Source organism: Dermacentor variabilis, chromosome 1 (assembly GCF_050947875.1).
Source record: "Dermacentor variabilis isolate Ectoservices chromosome 1, ASM5094787v1, whole genome shotgun sequence".
Taxonomy (NCBI): domain Eukaryota; kingdom Metazoa; phylum Arthropoda; class Arachnida; order Ixodida; family Ixodidae; genus Dermacentor; species Dermacentor variabilis.
Genome location: NC_134568.1, coordinates 233,405,882 through 233,433,344, shown reverse-complemented (window position 1 = coordinate 233,433,344; position 27,463 = coordinate 233,405,882). Strand labels below are relative to the sequence as shown.

The following is a 27,463-nucleotide window of genomic DNA, read 5'->3' as shown; positions in this document are numbered from 1 at the left end:
GACGCAGGTAGTCAATGCAGGCCTTGATGACTGCAGTCTAACATGTTGCGGCTGACTGTGGTGAAGATGTCTCCGAGAACATCTCTAAGAAATTTTGGAAAGGTGCGACAACTTCTGCATATGGAGGGCGCACTGACAAGTATGATTAGGAAACTACCGATCCCACAATTGCACCATCAGCAGTCTCAATGCTGTGCATTGCAGAGGCTTGAGCTGTGATATGAACAGCTTGACAAACTTGTAATGGCCATTATTAGGTTGATGCTACTTAAACGGATCTCCATCACTGATTTATACCAATAAACGCAATGTGCATCGTTTTAGGGTATAAAGCACCCCTTCTGCATCTTGTTCAGTTCATTATGATTAGTTTTAGCACCAGTATAGTTATAATGAATTGTTGATACAGTGAACGTATTTTGAGCAGCAAAAGAGTCCATTGGCCCAACTGTGTATCACGCTCGAATTCCAGTAAATTTGTATCAGATCAAGCATAGCATAACAAGGGGGAGAGGCGGTGCCCATCCGCTTAGGCTCTCCCTCTCTCTCTCTCCCTCCGCCCGCCCGTGGTTCGCGCCAGTGCTTCAAATTTACAATTAACATCTTTTTAGACCATTTTCTGGCAGTCGTATCGATCGTCATATGGCATATTTTCAACTTGCGTACTGTACGTAAAGTGCGCCAATGCTACCTCGCAGCTGGTAATGCTAACAACAAATCCTCCCCTTCGTGTAGTGCGTACGAGTTGAGAGAGGCAGAACCCTCGCCCTCATAACGGCGTCGCGCGCCATTCATACAAACGATAAATTAATTGGGATTCGGCTGAATAGCATATTATTTGTAACAGCGATGCGAAACTGTGAGATGTCACCAGCCGAAATTTCGGTCGTCGGCGGCGCCGGCAACCCCGCGGCAAAAGCCCGCTCATCGCATGGTGTAGTTCTGCTGCTGGGTTGCGTGGTTGCGAAATGAATAGTACCTCGGACTCTACATGCGGTGCAAACGAAAAGCGCCCGAAGCTTATTGTGTTTGATTTAGGTAAGTGGAAAGCCGTGCTGGTAGCAAAATATTCACTGCAGCATCGGTGTGAAGTATCGGCATTACAGCAGTGTAGTGCCATCGTTTGTATGCAGTCGTTATTATAACGATTCTTATAAGGGAGAAACCACACAAGCGTATATGTGGAATCAATTCAGTTGTGACGTGGGTGTCACGATGTCACATTTCACGATATCGGTGTCACACGGGGCACTCGTGATCACGATGGAGCCTCATCTGGATCTCGCGATTGGCTTCGATCGTAAGTGCAACGTGTGACACCGGTACTATACTGGTGACGTGAAATAGCGCTCACGTATTGCACTTAAGTCCATATTGTGCTGAGTTGAATCATTGAAATGTTGAGACTGCAGCCTGCGATATTCGTGCACAGCGTTGCAATGTGATCTGCTGTGTTGGTACCACAAAATTGTATCACTGGACATAGCCTCCTCTGGGCTGTGAAACTTTGCGAACGTAGCAATAGTCATTGCGTGTGTGCTTTTATAACACCCACTTTTGTTTCTTCTGCTTTTTTCTGTTAAGACTACACATTGTGGCCTATGTATGTGGATACACATGTCACACCTCCATTTAAGAAAGTCAAGTAAGTGGTTACAACTTAACGAAGTTGTGTTTTATGTTTTTTGTCATTTATTGGCAAAGTCCAACTTTTGCGCAAAGTCTGTTTTTAACGTTAAAAAACCGACTTCGCGCAAGAATTAAGGAAAGTTGTATATATATCAATTTAATTTATTCATGGAGATCTACCTTTTAAAAAATGAAGCTATGAACTCGCACTTCAGTGTCCAGATCGAGATCTTAACTCGGGAGCACAGAATGAAGACAAAGGGTCCGAGTAGTGCACATCCACTAGCTGGCACTCTTTGATCATTTAAAACATTGTGCTCTGCCTTAATTTGATGTTTAAATTTGCTGCAGCAGGTGTCCAATTGTAAGGGTGGCACTTAGGGCTAAAATTTCAACTCAACTCGCCCTTGGGCTGCAGGGAGCTGTTGACAAGCTCTGTACAATAATCATATAAGTGTGATCATTCCGAGCAACTTTTGTTATTTCTACGGAATAATGCCATGCCGAAATATATAACATTGTATACAGTGGCACAACATGTGCCAAAATTAGTAGGGGTGTGCAAACAGCAGTTTTTCAAACTGAATTGAATATGAATTGAATAATAATGAGAATAAAAATCTTTTCAAATACAGTGAAACCTCGTTACACCGTAGTTGGCCGGAGCTCGAAAAAGTATACTAAACGGTAGTACTGCTTAACCGAAATAGCATGAGATCGCCCACTTACCTGTCAAAAACGGAACTCAGAGAGAGTGCGATGAAAGGGCAAGAACATGCAGTATTTATTCACTTCACGCCACAAAAGTTCTATTTTTGTTTGATGCCGCGGTGGCCTAGCAGCGACGACAGCGGCCTCAAACTTACTGAAGCTACGAGCCAGCTTTTCAGCCAGCCCCCTCTTCTCGAAAAACACTAGCATGGCAGATTCCTCGTTGGTACTGCATATTCTCCGTGCACGGGCGTGGTAGCGCTGCAGAAGTAGCGGGGCGTCTTTTTCATTGCAGGTTGCCGTTCTCGTCGCGACAATTGCATTCATGAGGCTGTCGCACCGCACAGCTTCTGCCACTGTCGGGCCTGAATCGCCCGTGCTGTCACTTTCCGTGTCATCCTCATCACTGTCATTGGGCGACACTTCGGCAACGATGGCGATAAGTCAAACCTCGTACCCGACATCTCTTCGCGGTCACAGCAGCGCTGCCGAGTAACTTCTTCACATTCCAAATGCCACACACCGTAGTCAACAGTAGATCCTTGTCGTGGGCCAGCACCAGCTTCTTCGTGCCACATTCGATAGCATGAACGATGTCCAATTTTTCTTCTATGCTGAGCACCCGGTGTTTTTTGTACAGCACGACACCATAACACTCTCTGGGACGGCCATCCTCCATGGGCGCAGCTAGGCACAGCCATGCACGGCACTGAAATGATGATGTTTATGTGGCTCCACACGCAAACGGACAGGGCACTTGCAGGCCGTTGTTCTGATATCCGAGGCTTATTGTTCTACCGGGCCACCCGATGGTGACGACGCACCACCGTAAATGCGCGACGAAAAGTGGAAACACTGCGTGTTTACCAACACGTACACAATAAGCTGGTAGGGTTTATACAGATTCAAAATGCATTATGTTCAGTCGCCGCTGAGTCAGGGATTTGAGTTTACTACTTTTAAAACGAAATTACTGTTTAGGTGGGTATGGTTTAACGAGGTTTTACTGCAACACTTCTTTCAATATAATTCAGGAGTTCAAAAAAATTGAACTTTGAACATTAATTTCATTAATAAATTTCAGCGAACAACAAAAGAAGATTAGGATGTTCACTGCGCCCTGAAATAAGCTCCTATACAGTGGCAATATTCAGGGTGCTGTTTTCTCACCACCTCTTAATATAAAGTTGGGCATTAAAATTAGACCAAATCCTTGGCAAAATAGCAACTTCACAAGCGAAGTGATCAAGCGTAGCAAAGTACTGTTGAGGACATGCATGGTCAACAAAAAGCTCTGCAATAGAATTCGATTGATAAACTAAACCTGCAACCATATATATGAATTATATCGAATTGGTGGGGTATGTACATCGATTTCACATGAGCATTAAGCAGCTAGGAGTATCGTGCCAATATAGATAATGTGCCCACAGTGGTATAAAAGGATGGGCTCTTGTGTTAGATGTGCATAGTTCAAGGACGGAAATTAAAAAAAAATGAACCCCTCACTTTTTCAGTTTTTTCCTTTTTCGAGTGCTTGCTCGTCATTGCTGATTATTTGACAACTATTAAATAATTATTCACTGTTTCGAATATTAACTATTTTGTTTGAGCACTGAATTGAATAGAAATGTATTCATTATTCAAAATTTTTTAATAGTCGCACACCCCAAGAAAGTAGCAATTAGACTCCTTTATTGATTGTAGGGTGAATATTAATATCTGCAGCACTGAAGTTGTGAATGCGCCATGTGTGCAAGTGAAAAAGTTTACTGTGTGTAGTGTAATCTGCAGCTTGGTGCGTTGAGTTATTCTGTCATCAGAAACCGTCTTGCTTGCTTGTTTGTGCATTCAGGCTTTATTTCTGTTATTTGGGGTGTTCAGTGACTAGAAAAGATATCATGCATTTGTTGGGGGTATCCTCCCAACTCCTCGAAAGGAAGGGCATACTGTTAGTGGCATCACCATGCAGAAAGTGGGAGCAAACGATGCTGTTGAGCCTGTGAAGCAATCGATGGTGCTGTTTTTTAATTAAAAACTGCGGCAGTTGATACACAGGTCTTGAAGCAAAACTGGTGACTAGTGAAACAGCATACATGAAGCAAAAGCTCATAGAATGACACATGACATCTGAAAAACATGTTGCCAGGATGGCAAGTGAAACAGAATTGATGGATGTGCTGCCAATAGCCTTCTAGAGCATGCAATGAGGGGATTGTAGATAAAAAACTTGTGACTTGGCACCATCTTAGTATTATGTTGTGGAAAGCAGATGATGGCAAAGCAACAAATGCACCTGTGTCATTCTCACCCACAATCCACACATATACACAAGGCTACATAATCTCATTCACACACTATGCATGCTGATGCTTACTCTTAGAACTTCTGCATTTTCCATAGGAACATGTTGGCAAGGCACCAACATGCTTCAAAGCTGGTCATACTGTCAGTGATGATGCTAATTGTATCTGATCCTGTCCCTTCATTAGCTTGATTAGTTGTTTGTGTCACTGTTCAGGGGCCATTCTTTTTAATGGCTGCATATAAATCAGGAGATGTATTCTCGGACAACCTGTTTCGGTTATACTATCGCCTTCGCATGACATAGTGCTCAACCAGCCATTCAGCTCATCCGGTTTTGCTCAACCTGCCAGTCAGTGCGCGCCTGATGGCCAAGGTGATAGTATCAAAACATATTAAGCTTAATTATTTGCAATGTTGTCTTACGTGCTACCTGACACTAGCAAATGTTACTTTAACACTATTGTGCATTTGGTAGTTACTTCAAAGCTCTGTTACCTTATGCCCCTGAAGCATTCAGTGCACCTATAATGCCTTAATGCTGACCCAGAGATCCTACAAAAGCACATGCAAATACATGTGCGCAGAGAAAATAGAAATAAAAGAACTGGGCTTGAACTTAGCACTGCTAACTCTCTTAGTATGCAATAGCATACCTAGATATTGCGACGTCTCGGCAGTTGTGCATGTGTCACAGGTGACCTTGCACACTCAGATTTATCGAAGTGATGCTTCTATACCTTGTTCCTGTACAAACTTGCAATTTCATGCACACTATGACGCAGTAGCATATGCTCAAGAGTCCTTGAATTTTCTCTTAGATACCTCCAAAGTGGGCGAAGTCCATCATAATCATTGGTGGAGAAGGGGAAGGGGGGAGGGGGAGGGGGATAAGGGGCAGAAAGTTTCAGGAAGTGGGCTCCAAAAGAGTGACATGGATAAAAGGGAAAACTTGAATGTCAAAGCAAGGCGTGGGCTAGTGGTGTTACGAGGGGAGGGGGGGAGGTCATGTGGGCGATCCCCTCTCCCGTGCGTAAAACATTGCGGCCCCACTCATGGCGCACCTCTGCCTCATTTCAGATTGTGTTAACCATAATTGTTGAAGGGGGATCAACGTTAAAAATTCCACACAGAGATAAAGATGGACACAGTGTTGGGGGTGGCTCAGAGTGTGTGTATATATGACAGGAGTGCGGAAGAGAGGAAATGCGAAGCAAGAAACTCGCTTGGACCTTTGCACCACATCGAATTTGCACATTGCCCTCTGGAGATCCCTGGGTGTTGCCACATTAGCCTCTTAACAGCTGTAATTATCTTTGACCCCCCACCCCCCACCCGCAAAAGCATTGCAGAAATTGCAGTGTTTACCTTTCTACTACCATGGTCCAGAGGGAAGCTACATGGTGGAGAGTAGGGGGAGAAGAGGCAGAGAATGGGTAGAATTGATGCAGTCACGAAACGAGTGCATAACAGCCTTGCCACCCATCACTCGCGGTTCCCATACAAATGGGGGGGGGGGGGGGTATGAGAAAAAAGGTGACATGAGAAGGCAAGGAAAGGCACAACAGTGGTTGTGGGCAAATGGGATAGATGTAAGTTCAAGGGACGGTATTTCTTTTATTGTGCTATTTAAAAATAAACACCGTGCAAATTTGTCAATCAGGCAACTTACGCAAAGCGTGTAATGGCAGAGCCACATTAAAGCACACCGCAAGATCTAGGCGACACTGCAGAACGAGTCACACGTAAAATCAACACTTATGTGCCCACCGCAGTAGCTTTGCGACTAGGGCATTGCTCGAGGTCGCGGGTTTGATCCTGACCATGGCAGCTGCATTTCGACATATTTAGGGACATGGTAAAGAACACTATGAAGTCAAAATTAATCCGGAGTTTGCCACTATGGCATGCCTTATAATCCGATTGTGGTTTTGGCACATACAGCCCCATAATATAATTAAAGTTTCACATTTCTGCCACGATGCGATGTGCCATGTGACGTAATGACAATGCTCGACCCTCTCAGACATTATGAACAATGGTGCACAACAATGCCTCAACTCCCTCAGTGTTCTGTGTAGGCAAACAGTAGTGATGCACGCGAGGTAACGTTTAACATCAACTCACCACTGTAATATTGGACTAAACACTGAAGAAATTACACATTTACCGTCAACATCACTGCTAATTATTGTCAATCAAAGTAAACAGCCTAAAAAGCTTCGCTTACATCAATTCGCACAGTGCGTGGGATCCGCATAATTTTTTAATTTATCTTTCCCTTGTCTCTGACTTTCACTGTGTTAAAAAACTTTAGAAGAGCTTGCTGTTAGGCTAGATTGTACATGATGTTAAGAACGAAAACAGGGCAAGAAACGGGACAAGAAAGACCTACAAAATGCTGATTTGCGCATGGCAAAATATATTAAGGATGGGGGTGCTGAGCTAGGGGAGCACTACAACAAACAGGTGGGCGGGCAGTTTGGTGAATGGCTTCGAAGTCCATGCAGAAACATAAATATAGGAATGTTAGAGGCCACTGTAACATTCAACAACCCTGTGAATGTTGAAGAGTGCGACAGTGGCTAACGGAAAAGAATCTTAAGAAAGGGAGTAGAGTGATGGATATGAGGAGTGGGAAGGGGGGTGAGCACGAAAAGCATCAAGAATGAAGTTGGCGGATAATTATGGACATAGGGAGAGCGTCTCCTCACTGCCCAATCGCTCAGCACCAGATGGCCATGGCTAGTTGCCTAGCTCAGGCTCACCTATCCCGTTGTAACACGGGCTGCTTGCTGCGGAGAACCCTTCCTAACTAAACGTCTCGGCAGATTTCAGAATAGACAGACATCAGGAGACACGACACTTTCAAATCTCTCGGAGCTACTGGCCCTTATTTTGCTGCGGACTATGGATGCCGTAATTATCACAAAGACTTCTAAACAGGAAGCAGCCCTGCTTAGGACTGTCTGACTCGTCACTTCCCGAGTGCATTCAAATAACAATATGCCTCGCTTGATGACTACAATACCATGATTGCAAGTTACTTCCAAACGTCTCTTCAAATAAGTCGGACAATAAATCAGCAAAAGTGAGTGAAACTTGCATCATCTGATACTATCAAAGGTCCAGCGTAAATCTTCATTCCCATATTCTTAAATCTAGAATAATGTATCATGCCCACAATGCCGAAAGCATGATTGAGTGATAGGCGACTTGCAAAATAGTGCCCGCCCTCTTCAGTGTGTAGCTTCTAAGAGTTGTCGGACGATCCTACCGCTGTCAACCAGATGTAGGAGTCATCGGACTATCTCGCCGCTGCCACCATTTGAAGGAGTTGAAGGTCGTAGAGAAGAACTCGGTGAACAGGATTTATTTACATATTTTACATTTTGAGCAAGATACATTGGCAGTCTAGCGCAACTCCCGTATGGAGCCCGCAAAACTAACATACAGCAAACAGTTTACGAGCACACAGCTCACTACTACATTTCGAGCATGACAATGAGCACACTCTAGCAGCCGGCAAACGCTGCTTATAAGCTCTCCGCTTGACGTCATAGTTCGACGTCATCGTTCGACGTCACTCTTCGAGGTCCCCGTGGACGGAAACGTTCGTCCAGTCATTGTAAACTAGCCGCCCCCCGCAGAACGGCCCACACACACAAAGGCTCACACGTTTGAGTGCCCCGTGGACGGAAATGTTCGTGTTGCACACACAAACAGGTTTCAGTGCCGCACAGCTCTCGGTGTCGACGTCAGAGGGCTTCGTGGAACTCTGCTCCGTCCCCGGTGGCGCTGCCGAGTACCGCATTCCTGAGCTGACCACGCGCCACGTGGCTGCCGGTCATCCGCAGTTCTCTGAAGGGCGCCCCGTCTGGTGGGCTTGGAACACGTGCAGCGGGCTGAAAGCTGGCACGTTGCCACCCCGTACGGCCATTCCTAACAGCTCCTCCATGGCCCGGAAAATCTCGCCTGGCCAGTGCTGGCAACCGCTGGGCAGGAAGAGAATGGCTGGCGAGCAAGATGACGGCTTTGCTCTCTGCAACCCCTGCGTACTTGGAATGCCTTCAACCATCTTACAACAACTGGCACAGAAGAGTCGACCTGGCAACACAATACCGCTCAGCGTTCAAACGCCCGGAATCAGCTGCTAACCCACCAGGCCTCCTATCACAATTTCCATGCAAGTCACTCAACTGGAAATCCCAAATTTTGCCCCAAAATTTCGTGCCGCCAAAGCGAGCGTTCACGTTCCTCCTGAGTTCGACCAAACCCGACCGTCGCGCTGCACAAGCGTAAAGGTTTACGCAGAATTAAACCGAAGGCTTTCAAACACCAATACCCAAACATAACTTAAGCAGCTTAACTTCACGAACAGCCTGTTCTTACCCTATCGCAGTGGCGTACTTATTTCATGTATTGCTGCCACTGAACCGTCTGGCCAACTTCACAGGTACGTCATCACAAACGCGCTAAGTTTGTGGTCCCTATTCCGAACACGTGCTTGCATCATACAAAGTTTTCATCACGCTGACTCACATTTGTTCCTTTAATCCACACAGGACACGTTCCTTAAACAAACAACCACACTTGCGTAACTTACGCAACACAGAGGAACCTTTGAACAAATGTGTCTTTTACTAACTAGCTCTTCACACGCGTACTAGAGAAGTCAGAATACGGCTGCCCTCGACACACACGAGCAACCCAGTCATCAACGTTCTGCTTCCTTCCGTCCGCGCAGGACACGCGCTAATGGACCTAAGAGCGCTTCTCAGTGCAAATCACGTACTTACTGAAAATCTACGCGCTTAACCTTAGAAAATTCAAAAAACACTTAAAAAGAAAGAAGGTTAAATAACACACACGCGCGTTACGATAGGCCTCTCAACGATAACCTTGACCTTCAGGTTACTCACACACACAAAAAAAGAAAGCCTATATACTTATTAATGAACACCTCGCGATACTATATTTTTACAAAAACGCGTCTTTCAACTCTCGGAGCCTCTCAAACTAAAACACAAACAAAGCTCATACATTTACATATTGAAAGAAACTTAAATCGTGAGAATTACCGAGTGCTCAAAAATAAAACAAAACACGTTTCACTTCTACGGAAGCTCTCTTGGCTTCACCCCCCCAGGTTCAAACGGTTACAACTGACTCACTTTTGAGCCGTACCCGAGGTGGTCGCGGTCCGAAAGCTACTCTTGCTACCGAGGAAGAACAAAAGGGCTGACTCACTATCAGCTCCCCCAAGACGTTACAGTCCCCTGCCAATTTGCGTCCTGGCGCCCCACTTTCAACATGACCTCGACTGACCGCGTCGCTACTCCCCACCTGGTCTCGTCTTGCCACCTTGCGCTTTTTTGTACTGCACGCTGAGCTTCGAAGAAAATGACGGAACGACGAGGAATTTAACTGCCCCGTGCCCTTTGTCCGCGTCCGTGCAGAACATACTTCTCGGTCCCCCTTTGACCGGTGGCTCGAACATGTTCGATGCGTCAACATCGTCCGTGACGACCGCACCTGTCTTTTCTCCGCGCCCTGCCCTTCTGGGTCTCTCGCCGTCTTTGGCGGCGCTACATTAGTCACCGCATTCCGATCTTTTCGGCGCTTCTTTCTGCGGCGCTTTCTCTTTGACTTCTCTTTCATGCCGTCATCTCGCGCCTCGTGCTGGCCGTTACACATCTCGTCGGCCCAGATCGGTCTCTTACTCGCACAGTCTGATTGATTTTCATTTAAATCAACATTCTCTCTGCCTCGACTGGCGGACAGCTCAACCAACTCTGGCACAATGCAGCAGGCTTTACTCGAGTTATGCAACTCGCACTCTTGCGAACTGCCCTCTACTGCATTGCCCAGCTCACGCTGTGCATCGACACACAGCCCGTCGGTCTCGAGCGCTGTCTCACGCGTACAGTCCGAATGATTCCTAATTAAATCATCCATCTCTAGGCTACCTAGACTGGCGGAGAGCCGCACCGATCCCTGAACAATGCAGTTGTTCTCTCGTGAACTACGGAGCTCGCCATCCCGAGAACTACTCTCAACTGCATCGTCCAGCTGGCACATTACTTCTGCACGCAGATCTGACTCGACATGGGTGCTCGCGTCTGTCAAGTCCGTAGTACTCTGTACCTCGCCAACGACCTCGCTACCATGAGATGCGACGCACACGCGCGGTAACTGTGCCAGTTTGTTCGCAGCTGGCCTAGCTGTCTCTACAGTCCTCTGTTGGCACAGCACCTCGTCGCTCTCACTCTGGCCTTTAACGGCCTCTGTTCCACTAAGGCATCGTTAGCTGCTAGCACTTCTGTGAACGTGCTGCTACTCTTGCAGGTACTACTACTACTTCTGTCGGCTTTCGACGAAAATCTGTAATCTACTTCCTCACACTTACGCTGCGTCCAGCCTACAGATTTCTCAAGCCGTTGTTGACTTCCTGCGTTTAGCTGCTGCAAATCCTGTATCTGTTTCTTTACTGCTGCAATTTCTTTTTCAACCTCTTGCCGTTTTTGCTCACGCGCTTGGCGTTTTCGCTCGCGCTCTTGGCATTCTTGCTTAATTGATTCCTGTTCCTGTCTTTTTCTTAGAATTCGTTGGCTCATTTGTTCTATGAATTTCGAATCATTGTTACTTTCTAGAATTGTCTTACGAATTTCTGATTCCTTCAAGTCCTCATCTACGTTTACCTCGATCTCCTCACACAACCACAACAGGTCAGCTCTCGTCAAACACATTAGGACCATGGTCGCTACTTTAAGCTTTGGCTCTGCTGTCACACAATACTTGCTGCGATACCCACGCAAATCAAAATTCAAGTAAAAGATCCCAGCGAATCAAATCCAAAAACACAGAGAAATTGAAGCCTGGTAAATCTTACAGCCAAAACCAAACGCTTACCCACTGAAGCAGCACCATATCACCAGTCCTTCCCCGCCGTATCCAGTCAGTTGCAAGAGGTGGTCAATCTCAAGTCGCCTCCAACTTGATCAGGATGCCGGTCGGTAACCATGTGCCAATGTCCGTCAGCTGCCGTTGCTGTCTCCAAGTCGTAGGCCGATTTACGAGCCATAGGCTGATCTAGGAGCCGTAGGCTGACCTCACCGCTGCCATTCAGTTGTAGCGGCTGTCGGACGATCCTACCGCAATCAACCAGATGTAGGAGTCGTCGGACTATCCCACCACTGCCACCATTTGAAGGAGTTGAAGGTCGTAGAGAGGAACTCGGTGAACAGGATTTATTTACATATTTTACATATTAAGCAAGATACATTGGCAGTCTAGCGCGACTCCCGTATGGAGCCCGCAAAACTAACATACAGCAAACAGTTTACGAGCACACAGCTCACTACTACATTTCGAGCATGACAACGAGCACTCAGCTCCCGACGACGAGCACACTCTAGCAGCCGGCAAACGCTGCTTATAAGCTCTCCGCTTGACGTCATAGTTCGACGTCATCGTTCGACGTCACTCTTCGAGGTCCTCGTGGACGGAAACGTTCGTCCAGTCATTGTAAACTAGCCGCCCCCCGCAGAACGGCCCACACACACAAAGGCTCACACGTTTGAGTGCCCCGTGGACGGAAATGTTCGTGTTGCACACACAAACAGGTTTCAGTGCCGCACAGCTTTCAGTGCCGCACAGCTCTCGGTGTCGACGTCAGAGGGCTTCGTGGAACTCTGCTCCGTCCCCGGTGGCGCTGCCGAGTACCGCATTCCTGAGCTGACCACGCGCCACGTGGCTGCCGGTCATCCGCAGTTCTCTGAAGGGCGCCCCGTCTGGTGGGCTTGGAACACGTGCAGCGGGCTGAAAGCTGGCACGTTGCCACCCCGTACGGCCATTCCTAACAAGCTGTACTTGAAGATCTAGCTGGATGTTTATCTCCACTGTTACCTGTAGTGCAACAAGTCTGGCCTGCCAATGAGAAGACACATGATAGTACGCTCTCATGGTTTTGTTTGGCCTTGTCTTTAGCTTTGTTAGTTTAGTTAGTACTTTAGCTGTTAGTAGCATTGTTAATGCTTGACATACATTATATGCATGCATCCCTGTTAAAGCATTCTTGTCCAGGAAGGGCTAGGAGTTTGTCTTTGTATGGTGTACAACCTCCATATATATATATATATATATATATATATATATATATATATATATATATATATATATATATATATATATATATATATATATATATATATATATATATATATAGAGAGAGAGAGAGAGAGAGAGAGATAAAGGAGGAGTGGTAATTGTCAGTTGTACTTAAAAAGTGCTCTTTCTTTATTCTGGCAAATACCCCCTCCCCCCCCCTCCCCCAACAAAATATACAGCACAATTTTCACCCTTCAAATATTTAACCCCAAAAAACTAAGACAATGGGGCCCAGTTCACAAGGCTTTTCATTCGTAAGCGATCTCTGCCATTGGCTGGCTGCCTTTGCTAATACTGCGGACTCTCTTTAAACGGAACCTCAAGAGACCAGGGAAATTAGCTCCGTTTATCAGGAGTTCCCTTTACTGAGAGACAAAGCTGAATACAATTGCATGAATGCAAAGCCAACCAACCATGAGGATGGTGTCCCGCTTAAAAGGCAGTTCTGTTTAAACAATTTTTGTTTATCGAGATTCCACTGCAATATGTCCAGCATAAGAATTGGCTGGAATATTTTCTTACGAACAGTTACAGTGTAAAAGCTTTTTGTGAACTGCACAATAGAGCTACAGAGAGTGCTTCTTTTGGAGAAGGGGGGATCACATTGTCTGTATTAGTGGACACCAGCAATTATGCTATGATTACTTATTGTAATTAACAAATTAATAAGTAACTAATTATAACTATCATGTTGCAGTATTGTAATTGCAGCCTCTGAGTGCTGAAGGCATGTCCACTTATTAGGTATCTGGTAAAAGGTAAATGTAGACATTTAGCATGGTAGGTAAATTATTCAAAATTTTATTAATAGCACTAGTATCCCTTACAGAGAATTATATTCAGTGGCATTTCTCATTCAATGTTGGGGGATGTGACTGTTGCACAAGTCTGTGCAGCAGGATTTAAATATTGAACCTCATACAAGAAAGTGCACTTAGTTCTAAAACAAAGACATCTTAATTACCTCCTAAAAAGTAAAATGTTTCAGTCGCAAATGTCCATTTTCACAATTTCTCAACATTGTGCAATTGATAGATTTTTAAAAAATTTATCTTTAGGCGCAATTGTTTTCTGTATGGAGAATAAAATTTTCTGCATTATTAACTTGTTTCAGAAGATCAGTTCCAAAGGAACAGTTTACAAACATGGCACGTTGTGCATCTTAGCATTAATATTGCCTTGATTTCTCACACTTAGTGAACTCTAAATGCTTATACATTTGAGTCCCTTTACTATTAAAGTGATAAATTGTTTTAAGAGGTGTAAAATTTTAAACAATGCAGGGATTATTAGAGGTACCGTAGTGGGGTGCTATGGATTAATGCTGACCTATTCAGGTTGCTGAACATGCACCTAAATCTAAGCACGCAAATGTTTTTGCTCTTTCCTTCCATCAGAATGTGGCCATAACTACGGGGGATGGCATGGAGTGACAATTACAATCAGAGGGTCATAGACATTTTGAAGATATGGTGTATTCATGCATCAATGCACTTGCATATGGTTGTTAAATATGGTGACAGGTCCAAGTCCATTTCATACTTTTCTCATTGTGCACACATCTTGCTGGCAGCTAACTCGCTCTTTCTTACAGTGGTAAGATCACTGACAAACATGGCCGAAAGGTTCGCGCATATCCAGATGTCCCAGCAATGCTAGAAAGCCTCAAGTCCCAAAAGTACCAAATGGGGTTGGCATCAAGGTAAATGACCCATCCTCTTATATTCATCATGATCAACAGCCTCGTTACATCCGCTGCAGGGCAAAGGCCTCTCCCATACTTCTCCAACTGCCCCGGTCATGTACTAATTGTGGCCATGTCGTCCCTGAAAACTTCTTAATCTCATCCGCCCACCTAACTTTCTGTCGCCCCCTGCTACGCTTCCCTTCCCTTGAAATCAAGTCCGTAACCCTTAATGACCATCGGTTATCTTCCCTCCTCATTACATGTCCTGCCCATGCCCATTTCTTTTTCTTGATTTCAACTAAGATGTCATTAATGTGCGTTTGCTCCCTCACCCAATCTGCTCTTTTCTTATCCCTTAACGTTACACCCATCATTCTTCTTTCCATAGCTTGTTGCGTCGTCCTCAATTTAAGTAGAACCTTTTTCTTAAGCCTCCAGGTTTCTGCCCCATAGGTGAGTACTGGTAAGACGCAGCTATTATACACTTTTCTCTTGAGGGATAATGGCAACCTGCTGTTCATGATCTGAGAATGCCTGCCAAACGCACCCTAGCCCATTCTTATTCTTCTGATTATTTCCGTCTCATGATCCGGATCCGCGGTCACTACCTGGCCTAAGTAGATGTATTCCCTTACCACTCCCGTGCCTCGCTACCTATCATAAATTGCTGTTCTCTTCCGAGACTGTTAAACATTACTTTAGTTTTCTGCAGATTAATTTTTAGACCCACTCTTCTGCTTTTCCTCTCCAGGTCAGTGAGCATGCATTGCAATTGGTCCCCTGAGTTACTAAGCAAGGCAATATCATCAGCGAATTGCAAGTTACCAAGGTATTCTCCATTACCTCTTATCCCCAATTCTTCCCAATCCAGATCACTGAATACCTCCTGTAAACACGACGTGAATAGCATTGGAGAGATCGTATCTCCATGCCTGACGCCTTTTTTTATATTACTTATTGTCCCTCTTATATTACATCTGTAATTTTGCTGATGAATTGGAACATGCATATCCAGCCTCTAGGCACAAAATCCCTGTTATCATGTTTCAGCTAATCAAGTCTTTATTTTGCAGGACTGATGACCCGGATGCAGCGAAGGAGCTTCTAACGCTACTCGATTGGAATAAGTACTTTCCCTATCAAGAAATTTACCCTGGCTGCAAAGTGACCCACTTCACGAAGTACCACACCTTTGCCTTTTTCATTTTTGTTGATCTGCACGATATTTTTTGCACTTTGAAGCCAAAGTGGGCAATAGGTGTTACTATACTGAAGACAAAATAGTGATGCTGAAGTTGTCTAAATATACAACCATCAGAAATGCCATTTCATTTGAGTGGAGCCACTACAGTGCAATGTAGTGCAATTTTAACCATAGAGATGACTTCAAACAAGTTCAGTCAACATATCCTTCGTCCAACTGTGTTCAAAGCTGCGAGAATGTGCGAGCAGTCATCAAGCACTTTCTTGAATTTGAACTTCAGATAATTCTTACCAGGTTTGCATTAATACTGAAAACAGCACAAAAGAGAGATGAATGAGTAGACAACATAAGAAATAGTGTCATCTTACTCATCTGTGCCTTTTGCACTATTTTCAGTATGTCACTTGCCCAACCCAGCACCTTACATTTTTGCATGTCTTGCTGTGGTGAAATTAGGGAAGTGTTACAACATTTTTTTTCAGCACGGTAAGAAAACAGTCATGATCTGTAGACATTGCTGTCTTGAACATGTGAGCCAAATATTTGATTAGTCCACTACAGCAGGGAGCCCACAGTCTTGCATAAAATATTGCTTACACACTCTTGCAGCTTTTGAGGCCCCCTCTATTTATACCCCATCTATGATGTCACAAACGCTCTGTGACAGTCCTCGGATGCCAGCCACTGGGCTGGCATCCCAGTTCCTGAGTTATTCCCAAGCAAAAGCTTGCCTCTCCAGTCAGGTGGCAGTTGTTAACGTGTTCCGATGATCCTGTCACCATTCCTTTGTCGCTCTTGGTCACCTTTGTCAGACGCCAACCTAAAAGGCTTATTATAAATGCACCGCTGAAAGAAGAAAATGAGTAAGAAAGGAGCAAAAGGCACGACATTGCTATCGGTGCCACCCCAGCTTAGAGTAAATGTATCCCGGAGGAATGGGGAAAGTGATGATTGTGCTTTATATAGTACCTCCATTATTGATAGGCCCTCTTCAAATATTTCTGTAGGAATACATTCATTGAAAGGCATCAAACTAACTCCAGTGTGTTCTCAGTCTTGAAGAAAAGTTGTTGCAAGGCCCCTTCAGTGTAAGCTGACTGTACCCTTTGGTGTGGCTGTGTGACTATATAGGAGCATTTTCAGTGGTGGGAATTCTTATACAATTGGTCCAATCTGCTACATTCTGTTAAAGCTGCTACATCCATGCTACAAGAGACAGTAACTGCTCCAAAGCTGCTCCAAAACTAGCCGTGCCATGCAATTTCAGAGGCCACTGCAAAGAGGAAGAGGAGTTGTGGTCAATGCCAGGTGGCAGTCGCCACCACCCTACACCAAGAGTTCCCTCTCGTCTCCTGCCATTCATAAAGCTAAATGAGCTAAATGGTCACTGAGCTAATCCAATCCAGTGCACGCTCGTGCATGTTCGCCGTCTGCCATTAGGAAGCTCTATGTGCGATATTTGTGGGTGTTGCATAGTTTTGGATTAAGTTTTGTCGGGCCTAGTAGTGCACGCACTCCCCATTCTGCTGTTGATGCATCTCACATTCACACTTTGTACCACCAGTGTGGCCTTGGCGGGAGAGGCGTTCCTCAACCAACAGCACAGACTTAATACATTTGGCATGGTGGCTGTGTCATGACGCTCAGCAAACTGAGACTTACCCCATTTCGTGTTTATTAGCTGCTTTACTGTGTCGTGTTTATCTGTGTGCACTTGTAATGTAGCAGATTTGTAGCTCTGCCATTTTACTAGATAGGCGACTTTAGGCCTAAAATGAAATTGCTCAAATGGCCATCCTGCATACCACGCAACTGTATTGCTGTGTTTTTTTCTGCCTTTAGGTGACTTGCTTTACTGCTAAGGATGTGCAGTAATTTCTTTTTGAGTGTGCAGGTTGACTCAGTGTAGCCACGAAATGGTTGTAAATTGTTTGTGAGTGGTCGTGTACGTGGATTATCATTCTCGAGAATATTCGCAATGATTTACGCTGGTACTCTGTAACCATTCTTGATGTGCAGGAATAGCGTCCCGCCCAGAATCATACAGAATCATCATTGTTGACTGCTACAAAATCAGCTCCAAATCATCATTTTTGTTGCTACAAAACCTGCTCCAAAATGCTCTTGGCCATTTCCATCACTGCGTTTTTATATCCATGGGAACATGCCCGAGCACTTGCTGCTTAGTTGCTAGCAGTAAAAAATGCATTTCTAACATATCAGTGTTGGAGTGGAGCAAATTTTATCTATTAGAACATAGCCCCATTCTGGAAGTTGCATTTACTTAAAAGGAGCTATTTTTCTGATACAGTAGTTATTTTGAGTGCCTCTAACACGTCTCATTCATACATGTGTGCAGGTTTGCGCAGCGAACAGGTTTTTCTTACAAGCATATGCTGTTTTTTGATGACGAGATGCGAAACATCACTGATGTCTCTAAGCTTGGTACGTTCATTATTACTATGTACTTGTCTTTTTGCATGTTACAGTGAAATCTTAACAAATGCACACAGAGCCAGTCACATTGCATGTACAGCAAGTGACCTATATTGACTAATCTAACACAATTCAGATTCCGCTTTTAAGAGAAGTGTCGCCCCACGAGGCTCCATTTTACTAGTTTTTGCATTTTCATTGCTGTCGATTGTAAAAGGGCTGAAAACCTATATTCAATATTATTGTTGTAATCTGTAGAATTTTTCTTTTTTGTTATTTGTGGTTATATGTTTATTGGTATATCCACTTTTTCCTATTTTCCTTACTTATTTTTCTTATTGCAACTTTTCTCTCTCCTATCTTTTCTCTTAGCTTGCATTTTTCTCGTGGCTGCACAATAGTTCAGTTGTCCACTGGGAATCGAGACAGTCAGTGCCCATGGCCCTTTATTTCCTTCCTCCTTTTGTCCCTAATATAATGAACTACAACTACTACTACTTCCTTAGTGGATTAACTGATCAAATGTAGTCAGTCTTCAGCTATGTTCCCTAAGTATTCCCAGTACTTATGTTTCACTTGACCCTTGAGAGACCAAATCATTCTGCATTCATAACCTCTTTCAACTGTTTATCATTGATTGTGAACTTTCTCAGGATCATACATGTGTATGTTTGAATAGCTACTTTTCTGCTTTATCGTGATTAAGCTTTGTTGTAACTACAATGATGATGTAATGCTGCGACCAGACTCGAGTCTGCTCCCAGCATTACATTGTTGCAAATGACTTTTAGCTTCACAGGTCGTGCTGAGAAAAACTCCTTGAATGTTTTTTTACACGGTACTGTAGCTGCCAGCAAGGAATTGGAAAAATCCAAAAGGTCACCATTCTCCATGTATAAACCTCACGTCTCCCCGAGCTAGACTCTTGCCCACCACAGAAATTGCATGTCGCTTGTATATTGTTTGTGTACAATCTAAAGGAAGGTAAAAATCAGTTAATGCAATCTTATTATGTCTGAAGCTTCGCTAGATGTGTACCAAGTCACAATTTATATTAGGTTCACTTTCAATATTGTTGTTTAAGGCTGGATGAAGGATGATGCATCAACTACTAGTATTCTCATATTTGCTGTCTGTTAGCCCTCCCAAACTAGTGCTTGATGTGGCATTGATGCCCACTTGTGTAGACAAGTTCACATTTACTTCTTCCGCTGTACCCAAAGCTATGTATTCTCTTATGGTGTTGTCATATGCTGAGGTAGACTTCTGTCCTTCAGTCTTCTTTTGAGCCGAATCAACCTTGCCAGAGCTACAAACCTGTTTTCACGTAACACAACTGTTTGCATCCAAGGCAGCTTAACCTTATACTGTTTCTCCACAAAGATCAGGGTGATGCATTATTTCATTTCTGTTGCCACTTCAAGCACTGTCTTTCATACCAATGGCTTCAATTTCCCAGAATTTTTTTTAAATCGTTGTGCATGTCAGAATCCTCTGCTTGAACACACAACACCATCATGGTGGATTTTTCCCATAAGAAGCAAGATTGGGTTGTTGGTGCTCAGATGGTTCAGCAAAATATGATTTCTGGAGCTATCAATCAGTTTCAAGGCATCACACTTGTCATTTCATCAAAGCCCTATAGTGTCCATAGCAAATAAGGATTCTAATGTCTTTTAACTTGAGAAATTTGTCTGGGTCATCCTCTAATGTGAGGTTCATGTGCTGCAATGCAATGTGCATTGTAATGCTGGCAGCAGTGGTGGCATCACTTCTCTCAAGATCACATCATTTTCAGCACTTCTAATCTAACACTTGCACTGTTCTGTACTTCCTTCAACTCCAATTCTGACGAAAAGTACTTGATGTAAGGCTCACTGGCTTTATCTTCAATCTGGATATAGACTGCTTTTACATTCAGGTTCTGTGTAACTGGTTTCTTAGCTCTGCAGGTGGAAGTTGCTTGTCTGCCCTTGCATAGCTTGCAATTTACGAGTCATTCCACAGGCCTAGACACTCGAGCTCTTGAACATGTGGTTATATCTTCACAGGCGTGATCGGAGATCGTTGTTTGGAACGTGCATTCGGTTGCACCGTGCGCCCCAAACAACAATCCGCGATCGCGCCCCTTATATAGCTTTCTCATACTCTCAGCATCATTGCTAGACTTCTCCAGTTCCAAATTAATTGGCTATCTTGTACATTTTCGTCAAAACATCTTCACTCGCATAATTATCTTTTGCCTGCTTGTAATTGTGATTGGAAGACTGCACTCCTTTGGTAGATGAAATTGTCTTCCAAGTTAGCAGTGGCATTAAATAGCCAAATTTTTATCTTCAGCTGTATATGAATGATCGCACTCATAGATAGTATTTTTTATATTTTCTTTTTATCTTCCATTACCATATTGGTGCTCTGTGCTTTCCAGTTCATCACCAAGGTGTCCTTGCTCACCTTCAGAAGATAAATGAAGTTGTTGGCTTACAGCATGTTTGTTCTGTATTGTACACATAAGCCTCGACCTCGTGGTGGCCTTCATACTGCCATCAGTTTCTCATTCCTGTTGGCTCTGTCTGTGCGTCCATTCTTGCACCACGCCATCTTATGTGGCTTCACAGTCAATGATGACTAGTTGCTAGTTGGAGAGCAACCGCAATCCTAGTCATGGCACCAATCTTTAGAAATGAGACAAAGCTGTCATCAACTGTGCAAAAGAGAGGAGTTATTTTTATTTTATATCAGGAGTAAGCAATTGCACCTACCCGTTGACTTTGTCTTCCTTACTGCATTACTGATAAGTCTCTGCAAGGAACAATTCACAGGCATGTCAGTGAAGCGTAAAATTTACCTCTTATGCCTGCTCCATGCTTTGCCCACAAAATATTATCGATTTTGAGGGCAGGTGTGCGTAGCCATGAGGAAGGCTTTATGTGAACACCTACAGTCAGCTTCCCACAGATGAGAAAGACATTGTTGGTACGAGGGGCGCCTGAAAAGTTTGTGGCCTGACCCGGACATAGTGACCATGGGTCGAAATTTTGCAGCCAGTTCTCGACATAGTCTCTCTTGAGGGCCACACATGTATGTCATCACTCTTGCAGTTTCATTATTCCACTTTGGTAGAACGTTTCTTCCTGCACCTGCAAAACGTCTTTCATGGTGTCCATGACGGCTTGATCAGAAGGCAAATGACTTCCACTACGGTTCTTTTTCATCTTTGGGAATAGGTGGTAGTCTGAGGGAGCCAAACCAGCGGAATAGGGCGAGTGCTGAAGCAGCTGGAAACCACAGGAATGAAATGCAGCCATCACAACAGCCGATGTGTGAACTGGCACATCGTCCTGGTGAAACAGCACCCCTTTCTGGAGAATCCATCGCCATTTTTCCTTAATTGCCGACCTCAGATGACGGATCTGAGCTGAATAGTATTCCCCGTTGATGGTTTGACCTTTTGTGAGGAATTCTAGGAGAATGACACCCTTGCAATCCCAGAACACTGATGTCATAGCTTTGCCAGCGGATGGAATCACCTTTGCCTTGTTGTAACAAATCTCTCCAGAAAAAGATTAATACCAGCTTCAAACAATTGCAAGTTTTCTGCAGAGTGAAGTTCTCTCAGACGTTTGTTCTTTAATGTCAAAAGTCTGCGCACCCACCGGGCCAAAACTTTGTGCATGTTCAGGAGCTGTGATAAGATATGGCCAACCCTCTCCACTGATATGCCCACACATTCTGCAATGTATCGCTGTGGGATACGTCAATCAGCCATTACAATGTCTTGCACTTTTTGGACATCTTTATCTGCGCATGCTTTTGAGGGACGACCACTGCATGCAGCATCTTCAATTGATGTCTCGCCTCGCTTGAAATTGTCAACCCACTTTTTCACCATAGCATAAAAGGAGCATTGTCCTTTAATGTTTCCAGCATGTTCTTGTGAATTTCTTGTGGCATCAGTCCTTTTTTCAAAAGGTATTGAATGACTGCTCACTTTGCGAATTTCCCCATTTCCATATTGCAGCTTCGCGGCCTTGCTTTAAACTGCTGTACTTGAAAAAAAAATCAAAATAAATCCAGATTGCTCATGAGACTATTCAAATAACTTAATATCATATTACATTGCAAAACAAGACCACGCAAAAAAAGATTTCACGGGTGGGCTGCGAACTTTTCAAGCGCCCCTCGTACACTTCAGACACCTTGTGAGCAACAACGTTAATGACACACTATGGCTATGTTTGATATTGTTCACATATTTGCTATTGTTCACATATTTGATATAGTTCGCACCACTAGCGCCAAAAGAGTTCTGGCGGGGCTGGTGGAAAGCATATGTACATGGCACTGCAGCTGCTGGTGCAATATGTTTTACGCATTTTTTAATAGACTGCTGCGGCACAGGCTGTGATGTCTTCTTGGCCGAATCGCTTTTTCAGTTCAGTGCAAGCATTTTATGCTTTTAGTGCATTTCTAAAACACTTTCATGACACTGTGTTCTGAATAATGCTTGCTTGGTCTGACGGCACATATAGATCATACAAATCCGATAGGAGCTGGAATACCTATTACTGCAGTAGGGCCCACAATAAATTTAGAAGTGCCGATGACTATTTCTAATGTGTTTGAACATTGTCACAGATGTTGTGGAGTGTTTCTATGACCTCTGGGTGTGTCCGCAGTTTCGGACTTCACCTTCGGTGTGCATGATGTCATGCATTTTGGCTGCACCTCGCTGTAGTCGAGGGCCATGGTGCTGTGGCATGCCTTTGCGCCAGAGAATCAAGAGCTGTGATGCAGTGAACCACATGTCAGTCGAACAGACTTTATGTTTGTATTGGGTCACATGGACCGCACAGCTCCAGCATCGTGTATGTTTTCAGGCAAACTTGACATTGGGCTTGTCTCTGAAATGGGGCTTACGTTGATAAGCCAAACAACCTTATTACAAGTCTCGGAGAAAAGCAAAACTGAAGGCAAAGTCTATTGAATTATGTGCTATGGCTAATACGAAAACATGCACGCACATACACACACACACACAGGTGCGAAAACTTTTTTTTAATATTCTTTTACTGAACTAAAGAGTTAATATATTGTTCACCTCATTAAACATTGCTGCTTCTACAGAGCATTTCCAATACATTGGTATTGAGAAAGCATGCATTGTTCATAATTTGATAAAAACAGTAAATGCCCTAAATCGTTTAGGCATGAAAAAGGGTATGAATAATTATGGTTGTGAACTGTCAGGATGGTTTACATGTAGGGTAAATACTACAAGCACTGAAGCTAGAAAATAGATGCACAATTTTCCACTGTTGAGTTTAAAATTCATGTCTCATGTAAATTCGCTTTATTGGTTTCACTACTCTCAGAAGGGATGCTAAAGAGAAGCATTATATGAGCTTAGACTGATAGGCTTTATTTCCATATGTTTTGCAGAAAGAAGTCTCTATTTGTAATGTAGCAAATGAAGGCCAATCTTGAAATATCTTCAGATATTGTACCCCAACTGCCATGCTATGGATTTCATGGCGTTTTAGCATATGTGCGCAAGAAAAGTTCATAAAAGTTGCCAGGTTAAGACTTGCCTTAGACCGTTTGGTAGCCCCAAATAGAGGCTGTCAATTAGAATTCATAGCATCAGAGAGAGCTGGTGCAGGAATATTAAGGCAGCACGAATACCCATATAAGTCATTTTCACATCCTTCTTGGCTTATCAAACTTGCACTAATGGCATGGCTGACCTAATTCATGTTCCAAAACTGTAACTGCCAACATAGCTTAACTTAATATGTCAGTTCAGTTAAAGTTTTGGTATCATTTTCTTTCATAGGTAGCCATTTCTCCAGTAGTCTCCTGCATACGACAAATAATCATGTCATTCTTTAGTGCTCATTTCTTCAAAACGGTGCCACAAGAAGACACAAACATGGGATGACACTAAGAACACAAGCGTGCCTGCTCATGACTACAGAGAGTAGGGGGGAGGGTGTAAACATACGGTTGACACCCAAGTCAGCATGTTGGGGTGTGAGTGCAACATCAAGTAGGGTTTGCAACAAACTATGCGGGTCTAAAAACGTTGCGAGAAACATGTGACGTGACGTGGTGGCACTGAGGAGACCAATGGGTACCTCCACGTGGCATAACGGCACTCCACCTGAGGGATCATGAGGTCACAAGATCAATTCCTGCTGGACAGAATTTTAAACGGTGCTTTTGTTCGCAGTGTCATTCCGTGTTTGTGTCTTTCTGTGGCACTGTTTCAAAAATATAATCCCTTATCGGCTCACCCAACTGTCAATTGTTTAGTGCAACCATATCAAAATGTGCAGCTGCTCTAGCCTGGCTTTTTGTGTTCTAAGTTACATGGTATCACAATCACCTGATGCCCCAGTCAGGCCATACCATGTCACCAAAAGCCAAGTGCCTCAATCAATCTCCTGGAAAGCCAATTTGGTCCTTGCCTTCCTACCCACCCAAAAGCTTCTTTAGACATTTCACATGGAATAAGCATGCACGAGAAAATTCCCCACTGTTGTTTCTCTGGGAATGTAGTATGCCCCCTCAACTTCCCGGTGGATACCATGTTGAACCCATAGAAATGTTGGGAAGAGCTGGTTTGATGGTGTAGAAAATGGCGTGGGGGATGCTCAATTTCTGGTAGCACAGTTTAGCCTGGGGCCACCCACTTGGCTGACTGGAATGTCAGTGGTTGTTGATAACTGGGATGATTTCAACATTGTTCATCATTCACAAAGCTATGGTGATACTGGCACAGGCTTTAAACTGGTACCATTATTAAATGACGTAACTTTTTTTACGCATTACAGCAGCTGAAGTTTCATACCGCAATTACAGCTGGAACTGCTAGCTATTAAAGCAAAGATGCGGTAGAAATGTTGCAGTACCCCTTCAAGCATTGAATAAATTCTAGAAACGCACTGCACTGCACTGCAATAGGTTGTCATCTACTACAATTTTTTTTTTATCCAGGTGTCACATGTGTCCACGTAAAAGATGGAATGTCTCAGGAAGTTCTTGATGAAGGTCTTAGAAGATTTGGAAGTGAAACATGAATTGCAGGGTCACCTTGGCCTGGTCCACAGACTTGTACATTTAGAATAAAGCCAGCAAGCTATGGAAAGTGTCCTGCTTGTTTTTCTTGTGTATTTTTTTTCATTACCCCCTCTTTTTTTTTCTCTCTCTCTCTTTGGTTCTTTTTTGCATTTTGGACCAGTCTTCGAAATGGTCATATACCATTGCAAGCTAAAGTTTTGAAATCACATGTTCCAGGAGGAAACACATGTACAATATGAAAGCAGGACATACACAGCATTTATTGATCCTGCACACATCTCTTGAACCCCTCAATTTCAGGCTGCATGTCTAGTCTGGAAAAAAAAAGGCAGAGATTGCACATTAGGTGTAAACATCCACAGGCAAGAAAGCAGCTGTTTGTACCTCTTCTCATGTATGTGTGCATGCTCACACCCAACTTTTACAAGCAATAATGATAGGCCAACAAGCCCAGCAAAAAAAAAATGTACAAGGTTTTCATGCCTTAGGTTACACCCATACCAGTGAAATTTTGTTTTTGTAAGTTGTCAGGCAGCACCCACCTTGTGATTGCTGTCTTTCAGGAGTGTATGGTGTTACTCTTAGGGTCTCTCGGCCTCTTAGACACCAAATGGCACCATAACACAATCCCTCAACAGCTTGCTCAAGGAGCCATTTGAGAATAGTTATTCTCTCTCTCATGTGTTTATTATACTTTGTGTGTAGAGTTGTGGCTTGCTATTATGGCCTTCTCCAATATTATTACAGGGAAGAATATTTACAGGGGATAATGCGTAGTTCGAAACCAGAGGGCAGAGCGATACCACTGAACGATGTCAGCATCACTTCATCTTCCTCTTCTCAGAAAGCTTTTTCTATAGCTGCACAAACTACTACATAACGTTAACTTCCAGCGGCGGAAGTATCGTCTTGGTGAATTTTATTGTGTTGAATCAGTGGTCGTATTTTAAGGATTCAGTTGGGAGACGTGTGCGATGTCAGTCACTAGTGGATTAGAGGAAGACTTCGGAATCAATGGTGAGATCTCGTATGTTAGTTCGGTCATTTCGTGCAGGACCCAGTGAGGCCCGACATAGTGCGGCAGAAATTTCTGGCACAGGTGAACGCAACACAAAGGCAGCCAGAGCAGGACAAGGGACCCAGGGCTGAAGCTAGCATCCTGATGCCGATAGTAATAAAGGAGGTTTTGGATTGTCTAAGACGCCTCAAGTCAATTCACAGGCGATGCTACGCACCATGGCCGCGCGAACAATTGCATCGTGAGTGTAGAAAGTAGTAGAGTTGGCATAGGGAGGGAAAAGAGAGCCGAGAGGCAGGAGCGGGTCGCGGCCATAGAGCAGATTAAAGAGAGTAGCCAGTAACATCATGGTGTGATGAATTGTCAAATGTAACAAATGCCAAGTGCAGTCCCAATCCCTGTGGTCATCGGAGATGTACATGGAGAGCATGTCTGTGATTATGTGGTTGAGGCATTCAGCAAGTCTGCTTGTCTTGATTGTAAGCCATGGGGAATTCGTGAGACTTAAAGCAAGAGCGGAGGTCATCGACAACTTTTGAAAGAAAGCAAGGACCCCGAACAGTGAGTTGCTGACAAGAAGTGCCATGGTGCAGGATCACTTCATGAAGAACAAAATTGGCAACATCAGTTGCACAGCTAGTTGGAAGCGCTCGGGTAACGGCATAACACATGGCATAGTCTGTCATGACAGCGACCCACTTGTTACCCAAGGACGATGTTGGAAAAGGGCCAAGGATGTCCAAGCTGACGTGAAATAAAGGCTCTCATTTGGGATGTCTATTGGCTGAAGGTACCCAGTGGGAAGCAAAGGAAGCTTCTTGCAGCATTGACGGAGCTCGCAAGCCACAACGTAACGTCGAACTGAGCGGTGTAGCCCAGGCCACCAGAACCGTCTGCAAATGCGATCGTAAGTGCAGGACACGCACAAATAATCAGCAGTGGGTGTATCGTGCAACTGCGCAAAAACAGTAGATCATAGATGCTGGGAACAACAAGGAGCAGTTCAGTACCATCGTGTTGCATGTTGCACCGTTATAAGGTGTCATCTTGTAGTAGGAACAGGCGGAGGGAACAGTCGTGCTTTTTCGTGGTGAGGCGCTCAATAAGGGGATAGTAAAGACAGGTCCTGATGCAGTTCGACAGCGACATTGAGGAAGTCAGTAATCGACCAAACGCAGGCATCAGCTTCAAGTTCTTTGGCACCGGGTGGATCGATCGGATA

The 27,463-nt window shown here is 44.1% G+C and overlaps 1 protein-coding gene across 6 annotated transcripts; it reads left to right on the top strand.

Moving 5' to 3' along the window:
• The first annotated feature begins 652 nt into the window (after positions 1–652).
• On the top strand, positions 653–25,315 carry LOC142559398 (magnesium-dependent phosphatase 1-like). Of its 6 annotated transcripts, none has more exons than XM_075671004.1 (6): positions 684–1,038; positions 1,585–1,645; positions 14,408–14,515; positions 15,574–15,681; positions 18,064–18,149; positions 25,140–25,315. In XM_075671004.1, the coding sequence occupies exons 1-6, from the start codon at positions 969–971 to the stop codon at positions 25,220–25,222; spliced, it is 516 nt and encodes a 171-aa protein (XP_075527119.1). In that variant the 5' UTR covers positions 684–968; the 3' UTR covers positions 25,223–25,315. The 6 variants fall into 6 exon arrangements, with proteins under 6 accessions (XP_075527136.1, XP_075527119.1, XP_075527130.1 ...); XM_075671001.1 differs by lacking the exon at positions 684–1,038 and adding an exon at positions 1,217–1,300; XM_075671019.1 differs by lacking the exon at positions 684–1,038 and adding an exon at positions 1,347–1,453.
• Positions 25,316–27,463: the final 2,148 nt, after the last annotated feature.

Coding starts and splice junctions, on each gene's coding strand:
- LOC142559398 (XM_075671004.1), top strand. CDS start 969: ATGAATAGTACCTCGGACTCTACATGCGGTGCAAACGAAAAGCGCCCG. Junction 1,646..14,407: donor CCTCCATTTAAGAAAGTCAA/GTAAGTGGTTAC, acceptor TCTTTCTTACAG/TGGTAAGATCACTGACAAAC. Junction 18,150..25,139: donor CACTGATGTCTCTAAGCTTG/GTACGTTCATTA, acceptor TTTTTTATCCAG/GTGTCACATGTGTCCACGTA.